Source organism: Eptesicus fuscus, chromosome 7 (genome assembly GCF_027574615.1).
Source record: "Eptesicus fuscus isolate TK198812 chromosome 7, DD_ASM_mEF_20220401, whole genome shotgun sequence".
Taxonomy (NCBI): Eukaryota; Metazoa; Chordata; class Mammalia; order Chiroptera; family Vespertilionidae; genus Eptesicus; species Eptesicus fuscus.
Window position 1 is genome coordinate 55,961,456 of NC_072479.1, and position 24,335 is coordinate 55,985,790.

The window sequence follows — 24,335 nt, forward strand, 5'->3', positions numbered from 1 at the left end:
GGGGCCAGCGCCTACTTGGAAGAGTTGGAATAAATCAATTCTTTTTCCCCGCCGGGGCTGGGTGTCAAGACTACCTTTCCCTTTGGAGAGACTCCTCAGAAGAGTATCTGAAGTTTCTCCAAGGTGAGGCCGCCCGGTAGCAAGCCTGTGTTCCAACTTTGTCTGGCTCGCTGTGCTGCGGCAGCTAGGGACTTAGATTAGTCATAAAGGAGTGGAGAGCAGTGCACCAGCCGCCCAGCCGGTGCCTGGCAAAGTCTGGGAAAAACCTTCTCTAATGTTGTGTTAAATATTTAGTATGAGAGAGTGGCCCTGGGTGAATATTTCATGCCTGACTTTATTGTCAATCAATGCACAGAAAGCTACATCCACGGTGGATTTTTTTTTAAATCTCAAACCCCAAAGAAAAAGGTTGGAACGAGTGCCATGTATCTTCTCTTTGGGTTGGGGGGCTCAGCCTCAGCTTGGGGGCTGAAAAGAAGACCAATGTCGGGGTTCCGGAAGGATATGGTTGCAGGACTAGGTGTGGGGCTCTTATCCTTGGGTGATTTGGGACGGAGAGGTGGGTGGTGTGGCCAGATGCGGGTCTCCAGACAGACCAGCAGGGCAGTGGAGGGGAGATGAGGAACCTGGGCGGGCAAGGCAGTGCCTAGGGCCACTCCCTGGTGGAAGCTCCCAGCCCTGCTCCCAGGGGCCGCAGCCAGGCCTTGGTGCCGCCTTCCTGTTTCTCAGACCTGCCCTGCCTTCTTCCGCCGCCTCTGCCAGCCTTCTGGATGGCTGTGGCCCAAGGGGTGGCCTCAGTGGTTCTGCCCTCCCTTGCCTCCCATCCCTCTGGACACCACAGGACACATTTGGTCAGCTGAAAACCACTTTATTGAAAGGTTCTGGACTGGGTCCAAGGGGCTGGAGCAACTGTCACGAGCAGAGAGCAACCTTGGATCCAAGGAGGAGCTGTCAGAGCATGATTTGTTCTGGAAGGAGGGGAGGAACCGAAGCCCCAAAAAGACTCAGCTCATCGCACTCAGGAACAGCCAGGAATGACCCAAATTATCTTTACACCCAAATTTGGATTAAAATTTGTTTCCACTTTTAAAATCTCATTTGGATTTGATTTTCCTTGCTGAGCATCATGAGGTAATGAGGCCCCAGAACCAGATGTGGAAGACACAAACACAGTGCCTTGTCCCCAAATACAACCCCCCAAAATCTATTCCTTCTTACCCCTCCTGCCTTCCCAAATTTGCAGCATCTGGGGTGGAACTGCCTCCACCGTGGGTCTCATTCTTGGGGTGGCTCTGGAATACCCAGGGATAAGACTTTGGCACCCTCTGCCCATTCATCCATCACTGACTAAAAGGCCCTTCTTTTGTCCTGACTAGATCTTAACTGAGGGCAAAGAGGAACTAGATTGGGGCTTTGCAGAAATGTTGGACTGCTTCATTGGTAAGGGGGTTACAAAAAGAAAAAGAAAAGAAAAATCTGTTGCTTTTCCTCCCTTTTTTTTTTTTTTACCCCCTTTTATAGGGTGACTTCTCTATAGGTAAGGGGCTGCAAAAAGAAAAATCTGTTGCTTTTCCTCCTTTTTCTACCTCTTTTATAGGGTGAGCTGGGGCCAGCGTTTTTAATTATAATGATGGGGAACTATGGACTATGGCTTTTATGGGGTTCATACTGACCTCATTAAACCTGAGTTTATAGAAGGCAAAATGTTCCCCAAACAGTGATAGGGACCAGCAAGAGGTTGGTGAGAGATACCACTATTCTTTGCAGAGATGTGGAGGAGGGTTCAGAGTCTCAGCTTTGGATTTCCACTTTCTCCCAGGATCCTGCTTTCTTCCCCATCCTGGCCTCCAGGGCAGCGTGGGGCCCAAGCCCCCAAGGCAAATTCTGCACCGCCAGGGCCGACAGTGGGGAGGGGGTGCGCTTCCTGTGAGGAGACAGCTGTGGGCCTGAGCACTTGAATTTGACCACCAAAGTTTATTCCAGGGCCACCATAAAAGTGAGCCAGGCAGCTGCAAGTTGCTGCTGGCAGCTCTATTTCCTTGAAACAAAAAAGAAAGACAGAAAAGAATGTCCAAGGAGTTGATGTCCAGGAAACTCTAGGGTCTCCCAACAGAGGCTTCTGAAATTAATATTCTTCCTCCTAAAAGTAAGGCATCAAATTCCTTTTTTTTTTCTTCTAGTTTTGGTCTGACTTAAATTTTCAACAACTTAAAAAAAAATCCCAGCAACTGGAGGTTGGTACTGAAGTCAAGGAGAAAAGGCCTTTGCCACTGCGGTCTGCAAAGAATTGATTGGCAAAAATGCCCATGATATGGGCTATGGACCTCGACCTCCCTGCCTGGCCCTAGGTCCAGACCACTCCTAAACATAGACTGAGCTGCCTGCCCCAGGCTGCACCCCAGGGCATCAGTACCTCCCACAACAAGAGACGCATCCGTGGCCCCAAATCTGTTCCTAAGAACCTAGTAAGCCCCCACGGCCTGGAGTGGAGGTGGCTTTTTCCTTCTCATCTCATAGGTGCCTGTGGCCCCTCCACCATCCTGGGGTCCCAGCTTTCACATGAAATCCTCCTCCTCCCGCAGGGTCGTCCTGCCCACCCCAGGGCTCTCGATGCCTCAGTAAGCACTGCCTGCGTGCCCCGCTAGCAGGCAGCTGCGGTCTGGGTAGCTGCCGAGGTACTCTGGCCACTGGCCAGGGCTACGAACTCCAGCACGCTTCTTTTCCACACATGGACACCAGAGACAGCTTCAGAAGGGGGCAGTATCTCCCACATTCCCGCCTGGGAGACCCCAGTCAGCATCCTCCGTACAGCCCAGGCTGCCTTGCAGCTTGACCACCTCCTCCTGCTGTCTGGACTCTAGAATGGGTTGTGGAAGGGAAAGGGGCCCACCCCACCGACCTTGAACTGGGAGGGAAACCAGGGAGGCGAAAGGGGCTGGTAGAGCTGTGGTGGGCTTGAATTGTAAATTCAGTCCCCGCTGGGTAGAATCAATAAAAAGATAAACAATAAGCACATGGACACTCTGGGCGATTCAGAAGCTGGCTGCCAAGGATGCACCCTCATTAGAAATCGGCTTGCATCTTTTTGCACATATTTCTCTTTCTTAGAGCAATCCTGGCTGTTTAATAATCCTCTTAGTATGCGTGGGGATTTTCAGGCCAGGGGTTTATTCTGCACTGGGGACACCTCCCACCCCCAATCTAGGGAACTAGAAGGGGAGAGGACCTCCAGTTCTTGGCCCCCACCTCTCCTCAGCCCTGGCCATCACCCCAAGCCCAAAGCCCCAAGTCAGACCACAGAGACAGATGGATGCTGCTCCTCTGGCCCCTGGACAGGAAAAGGGGAGGGAGAAGGGCAGCTCCTCTGCCCCCGAAGCCCCACCCACCTTTCTCAGCGGAGGGGTTGCCCCAGGAGGCTAGCAATGCGACCCCATTTCTCCCCATAAAAGTCCCATTTTACGAGCGAGCTTCATTGGCCCCCTCACCAAATGCTCTAAAATGAAGGAAATGTCTTAAAAGCAGTCTGGAAATGGAGCAACTACCTTTGGATCTCGGTTTTCCAAACCCAGTTGCAGCAGCACAGAAAATGCTTTTTTTTTTCCTGCGCAGGATTGCCCTGCTGGGCCACTGGATGGGGCTCCAGGTGGAGCGGAGGCCCGGTTGGACGGGACACCCACCATTCCCGGACTTTAGCGCCTACTTAGGCTCGGACCCAGTTCTCCAGATCAAAGTGAGCTCTCGGCATGTTTATGAGATCAACTCAGTGGCTCTTTACTTGTAATCAGATGCCTGGGTCGAAAATGCAAAAGGGAACAGCCCATCAATCCAAAAAGGAAAAGGAGAGAGAAAGAGAATTCAGGTGACACATAGCAAGAAGATTCAGTCACCAATAAAAAAGGCCCTTTGCCTGCAGCAAGAATGGTTTGTGGGTCTGTCCCAGCCTCCAGGCCCTCCCATCTGCCTGCACATTTCACCCTATTTCCAGAGGCCGGAAGCCTAACTCCCCTGTTTTCTGAAGTTTGATTCAAAAGCTTCCACAGTGTGGACACGCCACCTGGGGCCAGTGTGACCGCCTGCACTCGCTAGCCCCAGTGTGGAAGCGGCCTTCTGCTCACGACTGAAAAGTCTTTCCCATTTTGCTGCTTTCTTCTCCGCGGTCTCTGGGCACTAGGGCCAGAAGTTGAGTTACAGGAAGATTCGCCAGAGATTTATCGCTGGCCCCAAACTTGGAAAGCCTCCTTGTCATAAACAGCCATCTATTGTCTAGACTTTTATCTCTGGGTATGGATCGTGCATTATTGAGGCTCAGGAGACACGGGCCTGGCTCTGTGGGTTGTGTGTGCAGCTCAGTGCTTGCTCCTCCCACCAAGGGTTTCTCTGGTAGGTTTAGGAGCGTGCACAATTTGGTGCGTGCTGGGCAGGTACACCTGAGTGTCCACGGCTGGAGACCCGACATGGGGAAGGCCTCTTTGTGCCTGGGAACATTCTGGTGCATGTACTTGTGTGTTGGATGAGAATTTGTCACGGTGTGTTTTGTTTCTAGGGCATTTTAAGTGTTCCTGTCTGGGCTTTTGCGGGTTTTATTAACCTGCATCTGCTTGGCCTGTTTATGTCCCTTAGAAACAGATCATCTGGTGTTTTTCAATCTTAGGGCCCATTGTGTGTGTGTGTTTGCCTCTCTGAGGAAATGGGCTTGGGTGATACCTCTCCAATTTTGTTCCCTCGGATTCCTCCACCCACCCTCAATCAGACCCCAGCCTCCGCCTCCACCAGAGTGTCTGACCCTGCCCCACTCCCTGCAAGTCCCGAAATCTCCCAAGCCGCTACCATTTTCTGTCACAGACACGAAACACATTTTGATATGAAACACATTTTGCAGCATGAGGTCTGGTTGTCTCCGTCTTTTCCACACTATGGGGAAATGTCCCAGCTCCTAAATGCCCTTATTTCCGGGAGCTCTCCTTCCTTGAGCCGATGGGCACCTCAGAAAGGGCCTGCCCAGTCCATTTTGACCTTTTAAAATACTCTCTACAGAACTCAGATAACACCAAGAAGGGCCTCCTGCTCCCTTGCTCCCTTCCTGGGGCTTCCTGGCAGCAAATGTCCAAGCCCTGGCCACCCCCTCAGCCCCTTGAGCCCTGCAGTCGGACCTCCGCCTGGATTAATGTTTGTGGGAGAGACAATTATCACCTTAAGATCTCAGGGTCAGATGCTGTTTTTGAAAGCTAGGATCCTTAACACGAGCAGAAATGATCAAATCCTCCCTTGTGTTTTCCATTATCGGAACATGGGGTGGGCGGGCTCCACTGACCACCCGAACTGCTCCCAGCAGTTCCTAACCCGGGCCTTAGGCCCAGCCAGGTCCCTCAGGCGCCCTCAGCTAAATAGGTAAAAGGGAGGGGACGGATCCCAGAGGCTGGTTTCCAGCTGAGAAGGGTGGAGGCCACAACAATTAGGGGTTTGTGGGGCATCAGATTTAACCTGAAGCCCCACCATTGCTTCTGAGCATCCCTCCCTTCGTGGCATTAAAATTCCCATTTAGAAAGCAATGGTTGGACCTGAAAAGGGCTCCTGGGGCTCGGAGCGGTGAGAACAAGCTGTGAGGTCCGGGGCGGGGGAAAAAGGACACCCCACGCCACGTTCATATTCTTCCTCTCTCCATCTCTACCTCGGTCTCACCCCTCGTGCACCCTGGAGGGGAAGGATCAAGGATCCCACTTCAGGCTCCTCTCTCCCAGCGCCTGAGGCTGAGCCTGCCCGCTGCCCGCAGCCCAGGCGCTGCCGCCTCTCGCCTCGCCTCTCGGGAGCTCCCTTTCCCTCAGGCGGGCCAGCTGCGGCGTCGCTTTACTGTCTCTCCCTGTCTCCCTCCATCCCTGCCTCTCCCCCACCTCCCAGACCAACAAACATCTGATAGACTGTGCGGCTCCGCACCCACGGCCTAGGCTGAGCGGGTTCAGCGCCCGGGCACCGCGCTGGGCTCCCGGGCGCACGGGCGGCAGCCTCCTTCGCGGGTTGCCGGATTCAAACGCCTCTCTCTCGCTTTCCTGCGCCTCGCCCTTTCTTTCAGCCTCTGGTTCGGAGAAATAAATGAATCCAAGTCTCCTACCTCGTCGTCCCCCAACCCCGCCCCCGCGCTGCCTCACTTCTCCTTACCGAGTGTACCGCCTTGTTTTCGGAAGGAAACCTTAACAGAAATTTAAGCTGTAAGTGAACTTTTCTTTGTGACGGCTACTTTTCTCTCCAATTCTTACGTCCTGCTCCGCTTCGTGGTGGAGTGGAACGGATTTAGAAGTCTGCGGTAGGGGAGCGGGGGGAGTGGAGAGAGACGGAGCCCGGAGTCGCAGACAGAGGCGAGAGACGCGGTGGACGAGAGAAGTGGAGAGAAAAGAGGCGTCTGGGTGGAGAAAGGAGGGAGAGAGGGAGGGAAGGAGGGAGGGAGGGAGGGAGGGAGGGGGCCCCAGCTGGCAGGAGCGGAGCCAGAGAGAGAAAGGGAGAGAAAAGTTTCCCCGCAGTCTTCATGAGTAGACTTCTCGGTGAGCTGCTTCCCCAGCCAGCGGAGCTCACCCCCAATAAAGGAAGGGGGGAGGTCCCCTTTCTTAAGACCCCAAAGAATTCAGTGTTTACAAGATCAGAAATGCCATGGCCAAGTCTTGGCAGAAAGAAAGGCTGAAATGGAGGACCGGCACCTTCCATATAAGGTACGATGCTAACTTGACCTTCACTTTGTCACAGAGCCCCCCGCCCACGCAGACTCCTGCAGGCAGCCAGGCGGAGCGAGAGCCCAGGCGGACCCTGGCTTCTGCCTCCCTCCCTCCTTCCTTCCTTTATCTTTCATATCTCTCTTTTCTTTCCTTTTTTCATCTCCCTCTTTCCCCCCTTCTGTCATTTTCTTCTTTTTTTCCTACCTTTTCCTTTTTATGTCCTTGCTTCTTTCCCACACCTTCTACTGTTCCCCTTCTTAATCCCTTTCTTTCACTCATTCATTTCCCTCGTGCTTGCTGGTTTCATGGTTTTCCTTGATTCTCTCTTGCCTAGCTCTTTACTGTAATCTCTTCTTCCTCTCTCTCCCACAGTCTTCTGTTCTGGTCTTTTGAATCCCAGAAACAAAATATATATATATTTTTAATTCTTTTCCCATCCCCACCCCAAATGATCTCCACAGCTATAGCCTGGCTTCTGCCCCCATCCACATGTCCCTGGGGAGGAGGGTCAGGAAAGGCCAATTTGGGGTCAAAGGGGCTTCACTCTGGGCCCAGCGACCAGTTGGGGATGACAGTGAACTTCTTTTTGGTAAGACCCTGGTTTCCTCTCACTGGCCTCACCTGCAAAGTCTCTGTGACCCTAGTGGTCTTGATCAGAGAGCGGAGAGCAAAGGCCTTGATTAGGGACAGGGGCGGCGGGGTGGGCGGGTGGGGGGGGGGGGGGAGGTTTGGGAAGAGCAGAGATCACTGCTCCTGAGACTAAAGAGGAGATTTAAATACCAAATTGTTGTTTGCCCTTCTCTGAGTTCTTAGCCCCTAAAATCCTAAAGATTTCTTTTAAGACATCTGGGGATGAAATTTAGAGAATTAGGGATTTCTGGAGATTCACACACACATAAAAATAGGAATGAAAAAGACCATGGGGGCCACTCTACCTCACCTCTTGCTGCCTCCCAGGCTCCAATAAGCCACCAACATTAACTCTAATCATGTCTTGTGAGGCTATAAAATAAATGATATTATGGACACCCCTATAATTGTCTGTTATTTGCTTACTCGTGGTAATTACAATAGTAGATGAGACAGGTCTATGCAGAAAAAGTAAAGCCAAGCAAATTCCTCAAAAATGAAACTGTTTCACTGAGGCCTTCAAACTCTCTTATCTCTTCTTCAGTAGGCTCCAGAATCTCTAAGCTCCTGCCTAAGACCTCTTTGGTTTAGGAGTAGCCATCTTGTCGGGGATAGGGTGATATTGGGAGATCCTACCACCTCCTTTTACTCTGTATCCCATACACCCCCCCTCTTCTGCAAAGATACCACAGAGGATCAGACAATAAAAGAGAAATGCTTTCTCTCTGTCCCCCTACAATTATCCGGATAATTGCATGAATTCTTCTTTGAATGCTGCTGTGTAGTCAGGGTTGGGATTTCAGCAGGAAGTGCCGGGGAAAGAATTCCAAATGGGGGAAGCTGGGAGAGTCCTGGTTCTTACATTCCCAGACTTTATAGTTCTGTCTAGTGTTACATTGTTTCTGCAGGCAAAGATCTTTGTTCGCCTTCAGTCATATTTCTCCCTTCCCCCTCCTTTTCTTTTTCTCTCCCTCCCCCCTATATTGGCCCCTTTAAGGGAGATTCAGATCATCTTCTGCTTTTAATACATGACTATAAAAGTAAAATTAATCCCCCCTTGCCCTTTAATATCAATATCTCTCTGTTAAGTATGCACGTTGGTGAGAATAAACATAATTAAGTGCTGCAACCCAAACCAGCAATTACATCCAAGGTATCCCCCCACTGGGTTTGGCTTATCTAGGGGTGTTCACTCTGCAGTGAGATAACCAGGGGGTGTTTGTATTATTTTTTATAAGCTCCTTGGGTCCCGAGTCAGCACCAACTTGGTAGAAAAAGCAACCATGAAGCCAGAGGGAGAGCCACAGGAGGGAAGAGCGCACCAGACCAGCCGGAGATGAACCGCGGGGAGAAATGCAGAGAAAGGAAACGCAGCCGGTCCCTGAACAAACGCGGCAGAGGGCAAGAGAGGCACTCCTAGACAGAGGTTTATATATTTTTATTTAAAGGACTTTTTAAAAATTGAGGACTTGATGAAGAAAAGGGAAAATTCAGGGAAGGAGAGGGGAGCGAGAATTATCCAAGCCACAGCATGAACGCCCCAGAAGGGAAGAATGGCGCACGGAGCAGCTTCGTCGGTCAGTGCTGTCCTACAGACTGCTGGGCTGGGTTCTCCAAGCCCCCACCCGCCCCCTCCAGGCCACCAGGGCTTCCTCGCTCTCCTTATCATCTTCATCTTTATGACGAGGCTTGTTAACAAGACCAGCAAGCTGGCCGAGCAAATCTATCTCAGCCACTCGCGCTCAGCCAAGCAGCATCTGGTGGGGCGGGAAGGGGGGGGGACTGGCAAGGCACTAATTAATTGATTCCTTTGGACAGTAAAATATGGCCGCGTCTACACAGAACCCATCGACTCATAAACAATATCTCTGCTGGGTGTGAGCGCACTGCCTCTCAAAGAATTTTCCATAGGCATGTGTCGTGCAGTCCTGGATCTTTAGCTGCTAAAGAAAGACCCACATGGGACTAATTTTTAGGGGGCCAAAACAGAGTTAGCTCAATGCCAGGAAATGCTTTAAGTTACTACTGCCTCTCAAAAAGCATTGAGAGTGGGTTTTGTTGAAAACAAGCTGGGATTATGGGATATAATTTCCCTGCTGTCTTTGTAGACTCCACCAAGGTTAAGGTTGGGAACCGGAGCTGAGGCGCTGGACAGGCCAGAACCAGACCCGGGGTAGCTGGGAGGGAGTGGGATTGCTCTGGGATTTGAGAAGGGCATAGAAGAAGAGGTTCAGTGTTTGCTTCATGCTGCTCCCTAGACTTAGATAAAAATAATTAAAAAATTTAAATTTAAATAACTTCATTTTCAGGAGCTCTCGAGTGCCCAGCACATACCTGGAACTTGTCTATTAGGTCAACCTGCCTGTTACACACTTCTCTGGTTGCTGCATTTTCTCTTCCCCCTTCCCTACCTGGCAGCCCAGAGTAACTTTATAATATATTTATATTAGGTCCAGAAGAATACATCCTGAGGCACAGGGGATAACCTAATTACATAATGCTAATTCCATACAGCAGTAATTATGCAGTCAGACCCTGCTGCAAACAGGACTTAGCACTCTAAATATAGACCCTGACTTCAGACAAGAGATGCAACAGGGAGTCAGAGCGAGGAGACCACTTATATAAATAATGCATGTAGATATCGAAGGGTTTTTAAAAGACAGAAATAATAGAAATAAAGTCCAGAAAAGAGGCTAGCCAATGGAGATTGTCATTGCCAACGCCTGATCTTCCTCCCACTACTGTTTTAAAGATTGCCTGAGAAATGTATATTATAAATACGATATGTGAACCCAAAGAATGTTTTTCACCTATATTTGGTACACACCGTGTATGCAAACATAATTTACAGAATATATTTTTTCTTACACTGGGTAGATATGCACTTTGTGTGTATATAATAATATGATGTATTTTAATGCAGTTTTATGTGGATATATTACTATCTGGATGTATTTTCTGTGCACTGATTTTATATGCACTATGTAGCTAAATAGATGCAGGACTGTACATTCCCTTTGTAGAATATATGGAAATGTGCTGTTTGTGTATGTAAATGAATTTTACACGTGGTGGATATACATGCTTTATGTAATCTTTTTCCAGGAGATTGCTTTTCCATACAATAGCTGGAAGTGCCTCTGTATGTATATTTTCTAGAGAAATGTATTTTCCATGCCCAGAATGTATATGTAATACAGATATCTATGCATTTTAGAAGGTTTCGATACATTCATATTTGCGTGCATTTTATGGAACATCTTTTCCCTGCCGGTGGTGAGTTCCATCCACACAGACCTGTCTTTGAAAGAAGTTCTCTACTCTGGGTCAGGGAAACTGGGAAAGTGGAGGCTGGTCTCCACGTACCCAGGAAGTGGCTCCGGCTCAGGGAGGAGAAAACACTCACAAACAACCGGCCTGTCACACTGGGCGAGACCAAGCCCAGTTCCTCGGCTCCCTGGCCAGGCTCCTCGGGGCAGAGCCGCTGGGGGTGAGAGGCGCGGCGGGAGGGCGGGCCGCCGCAGTGGGGACGCCGCGTGCCCAGCGGAGGGAAGGCACTTAGGAAAAAGGCCTGGTGCCCGCAGCGCCTCAGACTCGGGCTGTTCTTCGAGGTCTCCCACAAACTCCCGGGGCGTCCTCCAGGCCCGGGGTGCTCAGGGGCCAGCGGATGAGCCGGACCCGTCTCCGCAGCCTCCGCGGCTCCGGCCAGCAGGGGTCAGCCCACCCCTCCCGGGCCCCGCGGGCCTCGGGCGGCGAGCAGAGCTGCCGGCGCTGCGGGGCGGGGAGCTCCGCGGGTCCCCCGGGGCTGGGAAGCGCTCCGGCTCCCCTCGCCTCGGGACCCTGGAGCGGACCGGAGCCTGGGCCGGGCCGGGCGGGAAATGGACCGGAGCCCTAGCCGCCCGGCCGGCCCGGGGTGGGAGGGGGCGGTGCAGGCGCCCGCGTCATCCCCCAGCGGCCGGGGCGCCTTTGTCTCGGGGGCCTTCCCTGAGCGGGCAGCGCGGCGCCGTCTGCAGGATTGCGGGGCGTCCAGGTGGCGCGGGCGCTGGCCTCACACTTCGCGGCGGAAAACCGGCAACTCGGTCTCAACAGAGACAGACACGGAAGGGCAGCCACTCCGACCTACAGGCTCGTGATCCACGCGGCTCCGGGCTCCGGGGCCTGCCACCACCTCGAGTCGAATTACACCGGAATCTTCGGCGCCTCCATGTGCCCGCCTCGCAGAGAGGCTGGCGAGCTCCCCAGTGCGTTTCCCGCGCGGCCCGGGGCCCAAGAACCGCTCCTCCTTTCCCGGTAATGGCGGGGAGGATGGGCAGGGGCTCCGGTCTGTCCGGAACCTAAACCCCGGGGGTTTGCTTTGTTCGCAGAGCGAGGCTGGCTGTCCCCGCTCTGCTCTGGATCTGAGCCATCGACCGCGCCGGGGTTCCGGCTGCATTAGTGTCCACAGAACCCGGGCTGCCCGGACCACCTTTCGGCCGCTGCACCGAAACCCTAGCGGCGTTTATGCAGATCAGAGTGGCGTAGAACTGAGTGGATGATCAGGGCCAAATGCACAATTTATGTGGATGGTATAAGCTTACAAACACACAACAGCAGGATTATTTTCTATCTGAATTATCCAGATAAGTCTCCCCCTTTCTTGCTCCGGAAGACCCAGTAGAGACACAGGACGCTTTGTCTGAAAGTCAGTGGAGTAAATTGTAGTTTGAGGCCTTAAACCAGACAGATAGTTGCAAAATAGATGCAATCTTTGCCCAGATCAAGAGCTCAAGAGGTGTGCCCTAAATATTTGGGTTGTGTCTCAACCATGACCTTCTCTTTGGCCAGGAGACCCAAGGACTTGTTTTTCAGCCATTGGGAGGAGATTATGGTGTCTTTCCTTCACTGACAGCTCCCCCAGTTATTGAGTCTGGCGGGGGAAGGGGGGCGGGCTGCGTAGACACCACCCAACAAGATCTATTCTCTCTCAGATCTGCAGTATCTCAGAATAAATCGAGGGAATAAATTAAGGGCCAGTTATTCCTGGCCTCCCTAAATTCCTTCCTTCCTTTTTAGCCAGAAATGTCTTCACTGTTAACTTCCTGTATTCATTGGGATTCAGATCCTCCTGGATTCATTGGGATTCAGATCCTCACAGCCCCCCCCTCCTTTATGCAGATCCAGGCACAGCCACCCAGTCCCTCCCCCAGCTCATGGCTGCCAGACGCTATCTTGTTCCCAGCCTTGCCCCCACTCTGTAGGGCCTTTGTGTGAGTACCCACAAAGCTTGGGATCATCTTCTTCCTGCCTGAACCCCTCAGTTATACAAGACAGCTGGGATTAGGGGCAAAGGGAAATGAGGTTTGGTTTAAATTTACCAGTTTTACTAGTTGCAGGAGAAAGGAAAGGAAGAGCGACAAAGTTTTCAGGGCAGAAGGCGTGGTTTGCAGGCTGGGCTTGGGTGGGGGCCCCTGCTATTCCGGAGAGGGCCCAGGAGGGTGGAGGGGGAATTTGGAGGAGACACTATGATTGGAGCCAGGCTGCGAAAAAAAGAAACTCAGGGACCAGAGGCTCAGGGGTAGAGGCATAGGGAGGGCGTTCCACCTACAAGGAAAGGGTGAGGTGGAGGTGCAAAGGGCTCATGCACTCAGCTGGAACCCAGACTCTGGCCTGGACCTGGGCCTCTCTCTGGCATGGCCCAGAGGAGGTCACTGGCTGAGAGAGAAGGAGCCAATTTCTCCAGCTTCAAGTGGTCTTTAGTCCCCTGCCCGGTCTTCTTGCAGTGCACAAAATATGCTCCCAGAGCAAAGCCATGGAGTCAGGGCCTTGGGGTTGAAGTGTGGACCCACCAAACCCTGCCCAGTATCCCACTCTCATCATCCCAGCTCCAACCTGCTTGCACCCCTCCCCTGGCTTTGCTTCGTGGAGATCCTGCAGCTCAGACTTTCTTTTCCCAGCCCTGCAGGTAGGTAGTCTCAGCCTCCTCCAAGCTGCTCACATTATTTTTACAGCCCACGACTTCTCAGATATTCCTCTCCTCCTCCCCAGTCTATGGTCCCCCAATTTTCTCTCTGCTAGTAATTGCTTAGGACTGGAGATGGCAGCTCATCAACAGATCTTGAGTGCTCATATATTTTTGTTGCCCCTGAAACTGCTCTTCCTTTATTATTATAATTATTATTTTTATTATTCACCTGAGCTGGAGAAAATAAAGTGGAAAACAGCTAGGAGGCTGAGGATCCCATTCTTTCTGGGCAGAGGAGACAATGTGTGGGGAACCAGTTTAATTTTTTTTTCTAAAAAAGAAATCACATCATCATACAGTCATGTTTTAATTAGTATTATTAATATTAATATGATGAAGTAACTCTGTACAAGGACTATATAAAGGGGAAAACGTGCTAAAGACAGCTGTTTGAATAGGAGGGCGCACTACAGAGAGCTGGGGAGGGAGAAGAGGGAGGTCGTCTACCCACAGGGACTACACAAGGTACTAGCAACAGACACAGAGAACAGGACACAGATTGACAGAGAAGTTCACAGAAGTCAAGTTTAAAGCGACAGGAAGAGAATATTGCATATCTTTCTCCCTCCACCCTTTGGGAGTCTTCTGGTCTCTCTTCTCTATTAGGCAGTGGGAGTCAGGCTGGAGTGGTGTAGATGGATTCCAGCACCCCAGAGCCCTTGAGGTCACAGGCGGGGCTGCATGAAGAGGTACATGGGTGACCAGGCAAAAGGGGAGAATGCCTCAGACCCAGCACCAGCAGACAGCTGGAATGGCAGTGATTGCTGCGAACTTGCACATGAGTGGAACAAGTTTATGTGGCTGGGGAAGCGTGTCAGGTGCCCAGTGGAGGATGGGAGCATGTGATTATATGGCCACTCTACAGGGTTGTATCTGGGGATATGAGGTTGCCTGTTTGCAAGTACAGTCAGGAGAGTGGGTTGGGCCCACTGGTGTGCTGGGCTCAGCTGTCCCTATGAGTTTGCCTCTGCACAGTCCTGTATAGGGACTTGAAGCTGTGTGCTGGTGGGAGAATGGGGTGGGGGGGGGGGACTCTGTGGATTGCCTTTCAAGGGTGTATTAGGGGAGACTCTCCCCAGGCAGGAAGAACTCCCAGCTAGCAGGCCAGTTCCACACTTCCCAAGCTGAGTTGAACTCCCGTCAGTCCCTTGCTCCTGGCAAGGGTGGGTCAGCAGATGGGAGGATGGGGGGGACTCTCACCCAGAGGGATAAAAAGATGGAATATGGGAAGGCAGGCAAGTTCCTTCACTGCTTCTCTCTCCTAAGCCAGGCTAGTATCTCTGGGGCTGGGCCTGGGGGTAGGGCTGGGGGCGGGCTGGGGCCTGATAGGGGCTGTGAATAAAAGGCCCTCCGCTGGAGAGGCCACTCTCTGGCCTCCAACAGGTTCTGGAGATGCGCTCCTCCCTCTGCTCTGGTCCTGGTACTCCGAGGCTTGAAGCCCAGAGGCAGTGGATCCTGAGACAAAGGGCCAAGTTGGGGAGAGGGTGGAGTGGGAGACAGAAACGAGTTGGGTGGGGGGGCTGCAGTGCCTCCTCCTTCATTGTCACCAGCCTGGGAAACCTGGACTGAGCTGGGCCACTGCAGCCAGTAGCCCCTCTAGGGGCGGATTCTCCTCCTGCCTCATAAATTATGCCAGTCCAGCCTCCAGCCGGCCGTGACCATGAACGCCAGCGGGAAAGGGAGAATTAGCTGCGGCCGCCAGAAACTCTTCCGCCCGCCAATCAGTGCCGTGCCAATCAGTGCCGTGCCCGAAGCCCCTTTCACAGCCTCGTGGGTTTCCCCGGAGGGCCAGGTGGGGGTCCCTAGAGTGACTATTGAATCTGAGGCTGCGTCTGCTTAGCCCTCAATTCCCGGCTTGTGGTTCTGGTCCGCAGCCACCTAGGGGGCAGGAAGAGAGGATGGCAGTACATCCGTGAGCGTGAGCGAATGGGCTGGCAGAAGGCTGGGGAGAGGGCTGGGGACAGGAGACGCTTGGACAGCCTGCCCTAGAGAGGACGTAAGGTTGTGATCACCTTGTCTGCAGCCCGCTCTGCCAACCGGTCATGCTTCCGCCTGCTCTGCCGTCCAGGCCTGGAGGACCCAGACACCCTGGACATGGGCGTTGCTGACCATTCTGTCCTCCCAAACCGCACTTCCTCCTAGATTCCCCCACTTCCTCCTGCTCCCCCAGAGCCACCCTGTCCCCCTCTACTCTCTCTCTCTGATGACCTCTACTCCTGTTCCCTCCTGTCAGCGGCTCCTAATCCCAACAGCGAGTTCTGGGAGACTTTGTTCCACTGTCCCTACCCTTGCCTACTCCTGCAGGCAGACTTACGATCACAGAAGGAAAGTGGTGGGAGCAGGCGCCTGGGTCCTCAGCCTCAGTCTGCCTCAAACCAACCCTTCCCCGGTGCCTCAGCGTGCCCTGTCTCTATCCCTGGCCTGCAGCTGTGGGCTTTCTGTCTCCCTGGCTGGGCTCTTCCCTTCTCTCTGGGGCCTGGCAGGACCTGCTGGGGGTGTGTGAGAGGCGAACACGAAGAAAACAGACAAGAGGACGTCCGGAGAGGGCCTGCCAGAGACTTCTGGCATTCTAAGCGGGGAGCCTGTGTCCCAGGCAGCGCCCCCTCTTGCTCTCTGCCAGAGACGGGCTCAGTCTGGGGCTGGCTCCCTTGTCTTGCCCCCTAAAAGAAAGAGAGAGCTTGCTCCCTCAACAGAAGTCTTTTCTTTTTCATTCTCCGGTTCTGAAACCAGATCTTGACCTGCTGGTCACTAAGATTCAAGCGGTCTGAGAGTTCCCTCCGGCGCTGCCGTGTGATGAACTCGTTCACGAGAAATTCGCCCTCCAGCTCCGCCAGCTGCAACTTCGAATAGGGCTTGCGCTTCTTCCGCGAGCGGCTGTGGATCGGGTACCAGGGCGTGCCTGGGTGGAGATGAACCAGGAACGAGGGTTGGCCAGAAGACCCAGAGGTGACAGGCTCAGAGCCCTTGCTCCTTCCCTAGTCCTCTTCACCTTGGCCTAATGCCCACCCCAAGCCCTTCCTCTCCTGACGCCTCTCTTCTATGCAGACCCCACCCCTACCAACTCCCATCCCTCACCGTTCTCCTTTTCCTCTTTCACTTCTTTTCCTGGCTTCCCCAACCCTACCTGCCACTGCAGTATCCCTGACGCCTCTACGTTCCTCTTCCCTCCCTTCTTCCCAAACCTCTTCTCCCGGATATCCTGGTCCCTTCCTCTCACATCTTCTGGGATGGGGTCCCTGATCAGTTAGAACAGACATGAGCGAGTGGCGAGAGTTCAACGTATCCACTGGCGAAAAAATGCAGGTAATGGAGGCTGTGGGAAAGCGGAGCTAGAGGCCCTGGAGGAGCAGGGACCCCAGCTCCGGGCCTCACCTTCCCGAGGCCTGGGGAAGTCTCGGTCAAGAATTTCCCTTCTCCTGAGCTCCCTGCCCCCTCCAGCCGCGGGCTAAAGTAGAAGGGAATCTCTTCAGTTCTTTTATGGGGATATTTACATGTTTATAGGTCTCCCCAACCCCCACTTCTTTTTAAAAGAAGTGCTTCCTCACCACACATTCTGTCACCCCAGGCGGCCCTAGCTCGGCCCTGCCCTGCCCGCCCCGTCAGACGTCCCGCCCTAGCGCGCCTCCAGAGCGGGCCGGGGTGCTTACCGCTGGCCGGGAGCCCGCCGCCGGGGTTTAAAGGGGACACCAAGCCGCCGGGGTCGCCCGCGCCGGCGCCCTTGTTGCCCTCGTTGAGCAGGGACGAGCTGGAGTCGGATTCCAGAGACTGGCACGAGGGCGGGTCGTGCGGGGGTCCAGCACCGCCGTCGCCACCGCCACCGCCGGCCGCGTAGTCGTACTTGAACCCGAGCGCCGGAGGCCCTGACGGCTCCAGCGGCAGAAGCGCCGCCCCGGGTCCAACTCCGGGGCCCGGGTCGCGCCCGCGCTCCTCCCGCTTCAGGCCCCCGCCGCCGCCCTCGGCGCACGGCTCGCGGTAGTAACCCTTGCTGTCCTCAACGCGCGCCAACTCGCACGTGCGGCCAAAGGGCGGGTTGAGCGACACGGGGCTGCCGAGGTAGGGCTGCGGGTAGCCATTGCACGGCTCCGCCGACGGCCAGGGCAGCGAGCACACGTTGTCGCGGCGCGGGTAGGACAGCGAAGGCAGCCCGGGCAGCTGCGCCCCGGACGCGCGGAAATTGGGGAAATAGAAGGTGTCTCCCGTGTGGATGTTCACCAGCGGCCCCACAAACCCGGGATTCAGGAGATTATGCTCTCCCATTTCCGCGGGGCCCGACCGGCGGCTTCTACTTTATTGCTATCTGACATTAAACATAGTTAAACCTGCACCGGCCACCCATTGGCCGTCCAACTCACGTGGGTACCGCCGCCAGAGGGATGGGTGGGGACAGCGAACCCCCCCCCCACCCCGCACCAATTCCAACTTCCCCCTTCCCCAATTGGGGGGGGGGCGCGAAACGCGGGGACAGATTTATTCGCTGGTTTCTAGTGTTTTAAAGAAATCATATAAAACCTAACGCAGAGAGTGAGGCATCGCCCGACGCGGGGCAAGGGGAAAATAGCCCCACCAAAAATACCCGCACGTACACACCTCTGCACCCTGCACCCCCCCCCCAGATGTATTCTCTTCTCACCAACAGCTGGCCCAGCACAGCCCGTCCCTCTTTAATTAGCTCCTTTATTAACTAAAACCGTTGGAATTTACAATATCTCCCCAATAAATTACTATTAGATATTGTGTCATATAAAGTTTACTGGCTGTTTAAGGAGACGGATGAGCCCTTTGGCTCGGGGTTTATTTACAGTAGAGGCGAGTGGGGGTAAAGACAGGTTTTCCTGCTGCTCTCTCTCTCAGCTCTGTGGCTGCTGAGCTTTTCTTCTTCAGCTCCTTCTCCTCAGGAATTTGGGGGCTTTTCCTCCAGGAAGGACTCAGGACTCGGAATTATTAATGTAGGGTCTCCCCCCAAGCTGGGAGACACCCTAGCCTCACACTTCCACTCAACCTCAGAGAAAGGAGGCAGAGGGAGGCAGAAAAAGAAGGCGCCCAGCTCAGTGTGAACCTGCTTACCTGCTCTTGGAAATCTGGGGGCCTGGACTGCTCTTTATTGTGATTCTGTGGGTCACAGGGGCTTCTGGGGGAATCTCCCAGATTCTTTGCAGCGAGAATCTCTGGGCCTGGGAAGCTCCTGACTCCCACTGTGAAGAAGACATTGGCACCCCAAAACTGGCCCAACCTGCCCTTGGGACCATCAGATAGCAGTGCTGAGGCCACTAGGTGTGCTGGGAGCGAGGGAAAGGACTCCAGAGAACCCTGTTGGATTATGTTTATGGTGCTGGCCTCAGCAGCTCCTTCCGGAGAAGGCTGAGTACCCAACGCTGGCCATTGGTGAGACTCATCAGCGTAGGGAAATCACAAACCCTTTTCAACTAAGTCCACAGAACACAGTCAAGTGGATTAAAAAGGAGAAGAAGAAAAATCCAACACACACACACACACACACACACACACACACACACACACACACACACAAACCTTCAAAAGTGGGTGTATTCTATAGAGCCTAGTAGACAAAATAGTCGAATTTCTATGTGATTATTTCAGGCTCCTGTCCAATGCCCAGCTCTAGTAATACGAGGTGAGATAAATAGTTCAGGAAACATCTGAATATGAGAAAACACCAGAAGATTTAAAGAAAATTAGAGACTCCGAGAGAATATGGGAGAGAAACACCCATGTAGGTGCAAGTTAAATGTCTGAGCAAAAGCCGAAGCAGACCGACCGAAGCAAAGAAATATCATCTCCCTCTTTTTCTCTCTCTTCTCTGCACGACGCAGCGGAGAGAGACGCAGATTCTTAGAATTCCACAGCTCCGGGCGATTTCATATCCCAAACCATAGCTGCTCACTCCCACGGAAATGCGTCCGTGCAGGCGTCGCCCAGCCGGCTCGCCGGCCGCAGTTAGAAGCTCCGCGTCTGCCCCTTCCCCGCCCTAGCCCGCCAGGCTGCCTCGCCAGCCACCCCCCGCCCCACCCAGGAGCCTTTGGGGGCCCAGCTTGCCTAACCGAGACCAAGCAGTGGGATGCCAGCCTGGCGCAGTCACCTCCAGTCAGAACCGCAGGAACCGGGCGCCAAACAGTGGGCAAGAGACCCGCCTGGATTGGGCTTGCTGTGCCTAACTGATTAAAGGGCTGCGCGGCTGCAGAGGCGCATCCCTCAGCTGCAAATCCCACGTCACAGCACCTCCGACATATTATTGATGCCTCCTTTTCATGATGCATTAATGGGCGCCACTGAAATTTTAATTTTTTTTAAAAAAAATTATCTGGGGGTTATTTTGGTCATAAAACGACACAAGGTGTGACTTTAATATTGTCGCAGTTTTCAATCAGAACATTGCGCCGGCGGCGAGGTCTGCAGGCCTCGGCTCCCAGCCGCTATTGTTGGTGGGAGAAATGCCGAGCTGAGCTTTGCGGAATAATCACTAGTTCCGGTGACGCTTCTCCCCCTTCTCTTTTCCCTCCCAGATGACCGCAATCTCCGGGAAGGCGCACCCCAGGAGGAAGGCGCACCCCAGGAGGAAGGTCTCAGTCTCTCCCTAGTCCTCCCGGGCTTGAAAATATCGGGCCGAGACCTCTGCTCGCTGCCCTCGGGCCGGCCGCCCAGCACACAGAGCTTCGGCCACAGGGCGGCAGATGCAACGCCGGGGGAATGAGGATGGAGTGAAGGCTTCCTTCACTCGCAGTTTCTATCAGACTGATTTGACCCCCATCAAAAAAAAAAAATGCCATTTTCCCAGGTTTTGGACTCCGTGGGCACTGGCACATGCTTAAACCCCTTTTCTTCCGAGCTTCGGACCCCGAGTCCTCGCAGGGAGAGCTACCAAGAATCATCATAAAAATTCGCATCTCCAGTGTCCTGTTCCTCAGGACTCAGAGTGAACCTAGGGGTTTACAGGGTCGCAGCGAGGACCCAGGCAACATATAAGCGCTCAGCCTCCCTTTGCACCAAGCGCGGCTCAGTTCGCCTGTAGGACACCCGCTGCACGCCGCTCAGGCGCCCCTTCCTTGACCACGCTCACACAAACAGTCCCCAGAGCGCCGCTCTCAGCCTGGGTCCCCGGGGCCGGCGGGAGGCTCGGGTGCGAGGCTTCAAATCAAATCTAAATCCAGACTCGGCTAAAGCTGCTAGCCCTGAGCCCACTGGGGCTGGAGACGGATGCCGGGAAGGACTCCCAGCCTAAAGCGCTGGACAGCCGCGTCTAGACCGCGGGTTTAATCCGCTCGCACTTCGCAGCCCCCTGCACAACTCTAATTGGCCAGGGACCCAAGCTCCCGAACCGCGGAACGATCTGTACGTCCACTCTCCTGCACATTCATCAAATCACAAGGTTAGAGGAGATGACCTGCTTGCTAGCGTCTGAGCCACGGGTTCCGGCTGCAGCTGGTCTTGGCTCAACCGTACCCCTCTCATTAACTCAGGGGTTAATTAAAACTGAAGGCCAGGATGTGGTCCAAGGTTTTCCGTAAAGACCCGTGGCAGCCCTCGTGCTTCCGCGCATCCACCAGCCGGATGCCCTGCCTTCCTCTCCCGCGCCTTCTCTGTCTGAGCCTCCATCCCTCCCGCATCTTCGAGGCCTTCTCGCGGGGCCTCGAGTCGCTGCCACCGCTGAGCCAGGCGAAAGGAGTTAATTATAAAATCTACGCTGGTTCTGGTGGCAGGGTCAAAGCGGCTGCGTAGGCCACCGCGGAGCAGCTGTGAGTGGCTGTGTTTGGGCTTCCCGAGGTCGGAATGATTCAGCGCCGCGGTGCCCTCTTCTCCCCTGTCAGTGGAGAGGCCGCGATGGCCCGGTTCAAGGTCACTGTCTAGTTTGCGGAAAGCGGCTCTGCCGCATATGCAAATGAGGCAGGGCTTGGGCCCTGAAAGAGCTAGGAGTAGGGACTGAGCAGGCAGGGAGAGGGGAGATGAAAAGCGGCGAATGTGGAAGGCTTGGGGCCCCGACCCCTCAATCCTCGCTGTTTCACCCCTTTAGGGCAGTTGAGCTTGCAACAGGATCTTCGTCGGATTCAGACTAGACAGAGGTAAAGGAAGGGGGCTCAGTCTCCTCCGTTTTTGCTTCACTCGCTCCTCCAGAGGTGGGAGCCCTCTTGGTTCCCAGGTCTTCCTCCGAGAGCCCGGGACTTAAAAAAGAAATTTGGGAGGCCCCTTCTCTAGGTATTGCCTTCTAAGGACCTACAGCCTGGAGGTGGGGGCTTTAGAGGAACCCTGGGTTTGGGGGCCCGGTCAGGTTTTTAGGCTCAAGCCAGCAGCCTGGAATCAGCAGCGTCCTTACGTCCTTCGATCCTGCAGCTCCTCGGAGCTCCCTCCCACCGCAAGACCCCAGCCCGGTTGCCACTCAGGAAACGGGGAAGGGGTGGGGAGTCCCGGCGGGGACATCTGGGAAGCCATCTCTCCACCTCTCACCTGAGCATCCCTCAATGAGCCATCTTTCCCCATTTTCTATCTTTCCAGCGCGCTAATGGTTAAATAGTTGCGTGGCTCTGACATTTTCCACCTCCGCCAGCAGAGGATCTCCTCCGCCTAGTGAATTACTGTGTGTCAAGAAAGGTGTGGGACCCAGTTAAAAAACACACAACAAAACACCTTCATCAGACGCCACACCCACAGCCGCCTGCCAGGGGGCCGGTTCTCCGCAAACCTCGGAGCTCCCTGCGGGGTGAGGACGACCCCCAGAGCGCCCTGCCCCACAGCCCGCGGCTGGTTGTGACCACGGCCTCCGGCCTCCGTCCAGGCCGAGCTCTGGGAAGCGGCTGAGCTCTGCCTGGGGTCTGTTCTGCCCAGCGACCCAAACGCTTCCCAAAGCCAAGCCCCCAGTGCGGGGTGGGGGGCGCGGGCGGATCCGAGTAGGGGCAACCGGCCCAGGAGGCTGGTGGTGGTGGGAGGACGTGCTGTTAACCCCGAGGGTGGCTGGGCCGGAAGAGCGGGGTCCACTTACCTTTGGAGACGGAAGAGGTTCGGAAGGGTGCGGGGCGGGGGTTCTCAGCCTCTAGACACCCTCTCCCCCTTCCCCAAGACCCGCCGCGGGCCCAGCCGAGGTATCTGAGGAGGGCGGGGCGGAGGAGGCGGAGGGAGCGGCCGGCGGCGGGCGCGCGGGAGCTGAGCTGCAGAGCATCTCTGGGGAGGCCGCCTTTTATGGTCGTTATTAGCGCCCCTGTCTAGACTGAAGACGACACCTCCTCTGTGTGTAAACACAGGCGGCGGGCTCTGGCGGGAAGGGGGATGGCGCGTCGAGGGGGCTCGCGGCCCTCCCCTTCTCTGGCCACCGGAAGATCAAGGCCTTTCCCCCCTCCCCCCTCACATGTGCTCCTTGCGATGTCAAGGTCAGAAAGACCTAGTCACGGTCAAGGCTAAAAAAGGAAGAGCCTGGTTGGTTGTGAAAGGCTCTGGCCCCCTCCTCCTCCCAGAAGCTCCTCGCTTCCCAGGGCCCCTCAATCCTCCACCAACGCACGTCTGGATACACATCTGATGCAGCGGTTGGAGTTTTTTGAGGGGTGGGCTCACGCCAGCAGCCTGGGATCAGCCCCGTCCTTACCAAGGCCATCTGAGTCGGACCCAGGTGGATCCTAGTGTGGGGAGTTCTCTTTTGAACAGAGGGGCTGCCGCAGTGCCCCAGCTCCAATCCTCGGAGCCATGGAGAATGTCAGAGGGCTGTCCCTGCTTTACTCCCGAACTGCTGACCCAGCTGTCTGTGGATCAGCCTCAGGAGCAGATGGTCTAGAGACCGCGGTGGAGGAATCTCCCGAGAACTGCTGGCCTTGCTCCCTCAGGTGGGTTCTTGGCTGTGGCCCTAGGTCTGGGGATGAAGATGTGGGTGGGGAAGGATATGGGAAGGATATAACTGAGCCCTCCCTGGCAGCCTGGTAGAGTGGCCTCCAGATGGAGAGTCCTGTTAGGCTCTAGCCCACCCCCATCCAGGATCCCCAGTCCTGACCGGGTGGGGCATGAAGAGTGGAGAATGCCATCGCAGACTGTGAGAAAGATGGCAGGAGCTTCCATCCCAGAGGGGAAGGGCTGTCTCCAGGAGAAGCCTCTGTGCTCACAGCCCTTCTATTCCCTTGCACTCTCATATTTATTGCAGCCTGAATCTCACACCAACACTAGGAGACTGGCCTTAGATAGAGAGGCTTTTTATAGATTTGAATAAAGAAGAGAAAACAATTCTATACCCTGAGATGAGTGCCTGCTGACAACACTCCTACCTACGTAGTTGCACACACAGGCAGTAAAGGCTGAAGAAATTCTCCACTGGTCAAAGGCTCTAAACACACACACACACACACACACACACACACACACACACACACATCCTTCACAGGAATGTCTCACAGAGTCCCCAGTGAGAATGCCAATTCTTGGAGGACAGAGGGGTAAGGGACCAACATGATCAGGAAAAGGATAATACATTTTCCCAACTTTGCCACCGCAGAACACACAGTCACACAATACCTGTCTCACATGGGAGTTTCCATTCTCATGCTCACTTACTTTTATGGGAGAGGCATCCTAAAATTGATCCAGGCATGACAATTCTCCAAAATCCATCCAGGCACATTTAATCCAGGGCATGAGAGGGTCTTAAACACACCGCGACTCACAAGGACTCAGAGAGACTTCAGTCTTTGCCTGGGTTATCAGGGTCCCAAAGCAACCCCAATGCTTCCACAGGCTTTCTCCTTCCCTTTTCTTTTTAAAAAGTTTTTATTGATTTCAGAGAAGGAGAGGGAGAGATAGAAACATCAATGATGAGAGAGAATCATTGATAGACTGCCCCCTGGACACCCCACACTGGGGCTTGAGCTGGCAACCCAGGCATGTGCCATGAGGTGGGGGAGGAAAATCAAACCGTGACCTCCTGGTTCATGACCTGGACCATGCTGGCCGGGCTCTCTTCTTTTCCATCACCCTCTTCTGGGGCTGTAGTGCCAGTCCCTCTGTGTGTGGAAAGA

At 54.3% G+C, this 24,335-nt stretch overlaps 1 protein-coding gene and 1 long non-coding RNA gene across 2 annotated transcripts; one reads left to right on the top strand and one right to left on the bottom strand.

The window, feature by feature from the left end:
* Nucleotides 1–6,815: 6,815 nt before the first annotated feature.
* On the top strand, nucleotides 6,816–20,073 carry LOC114231269 (uncharacterized). Its single transcript, XR_008556503.1, has 3 exons — nucleotides 6,816–7,290; nucleotides 8,570–8,757; nucleotides 19,857–20,073. It is a non-coding gene; the product is annotated as an uncharacterized LOC114231269 (long non-coding RNA).
* Nucleotides 15,996–17,592, bottom strand: HOXC12 (homeobox C12). Its single transcript, XM_008140778.3, has 2 exons — nucleotides 16,983–17,592; nucleotides 15,996–16,234 (listed from the first exon to the last, which is right to left on the bottom strand). Exons 1-2 carry the CDS (start codon nucleotides 17,590–17,592, stop codon nucleotides 15,996–15,998), a joined length of 849 nt encoding a protein of 282 aa, XP_008139000.2.
* Nucleotides 20,074–24,335: the final 4,262 nt, after the last annotated feature.

Excerpts from the sequence above, each read along its gene's own strand:
- HOXC12 (XM_008140778.3), bottom strand. The coding sequence starts at position 17,592 with ATGGGAGAGCATAATCTCCTGAATCCCGGGTTTGTGGGGCCGCTGGTG. Across the intron at positions 16,235-16,982 it reads CGGCGGGCTCCCGGCCAGCG|GCACGCCCTGGTACCCGATC; the intron begins GTAAGCACCCCG and ends ATCTCCACCCAG.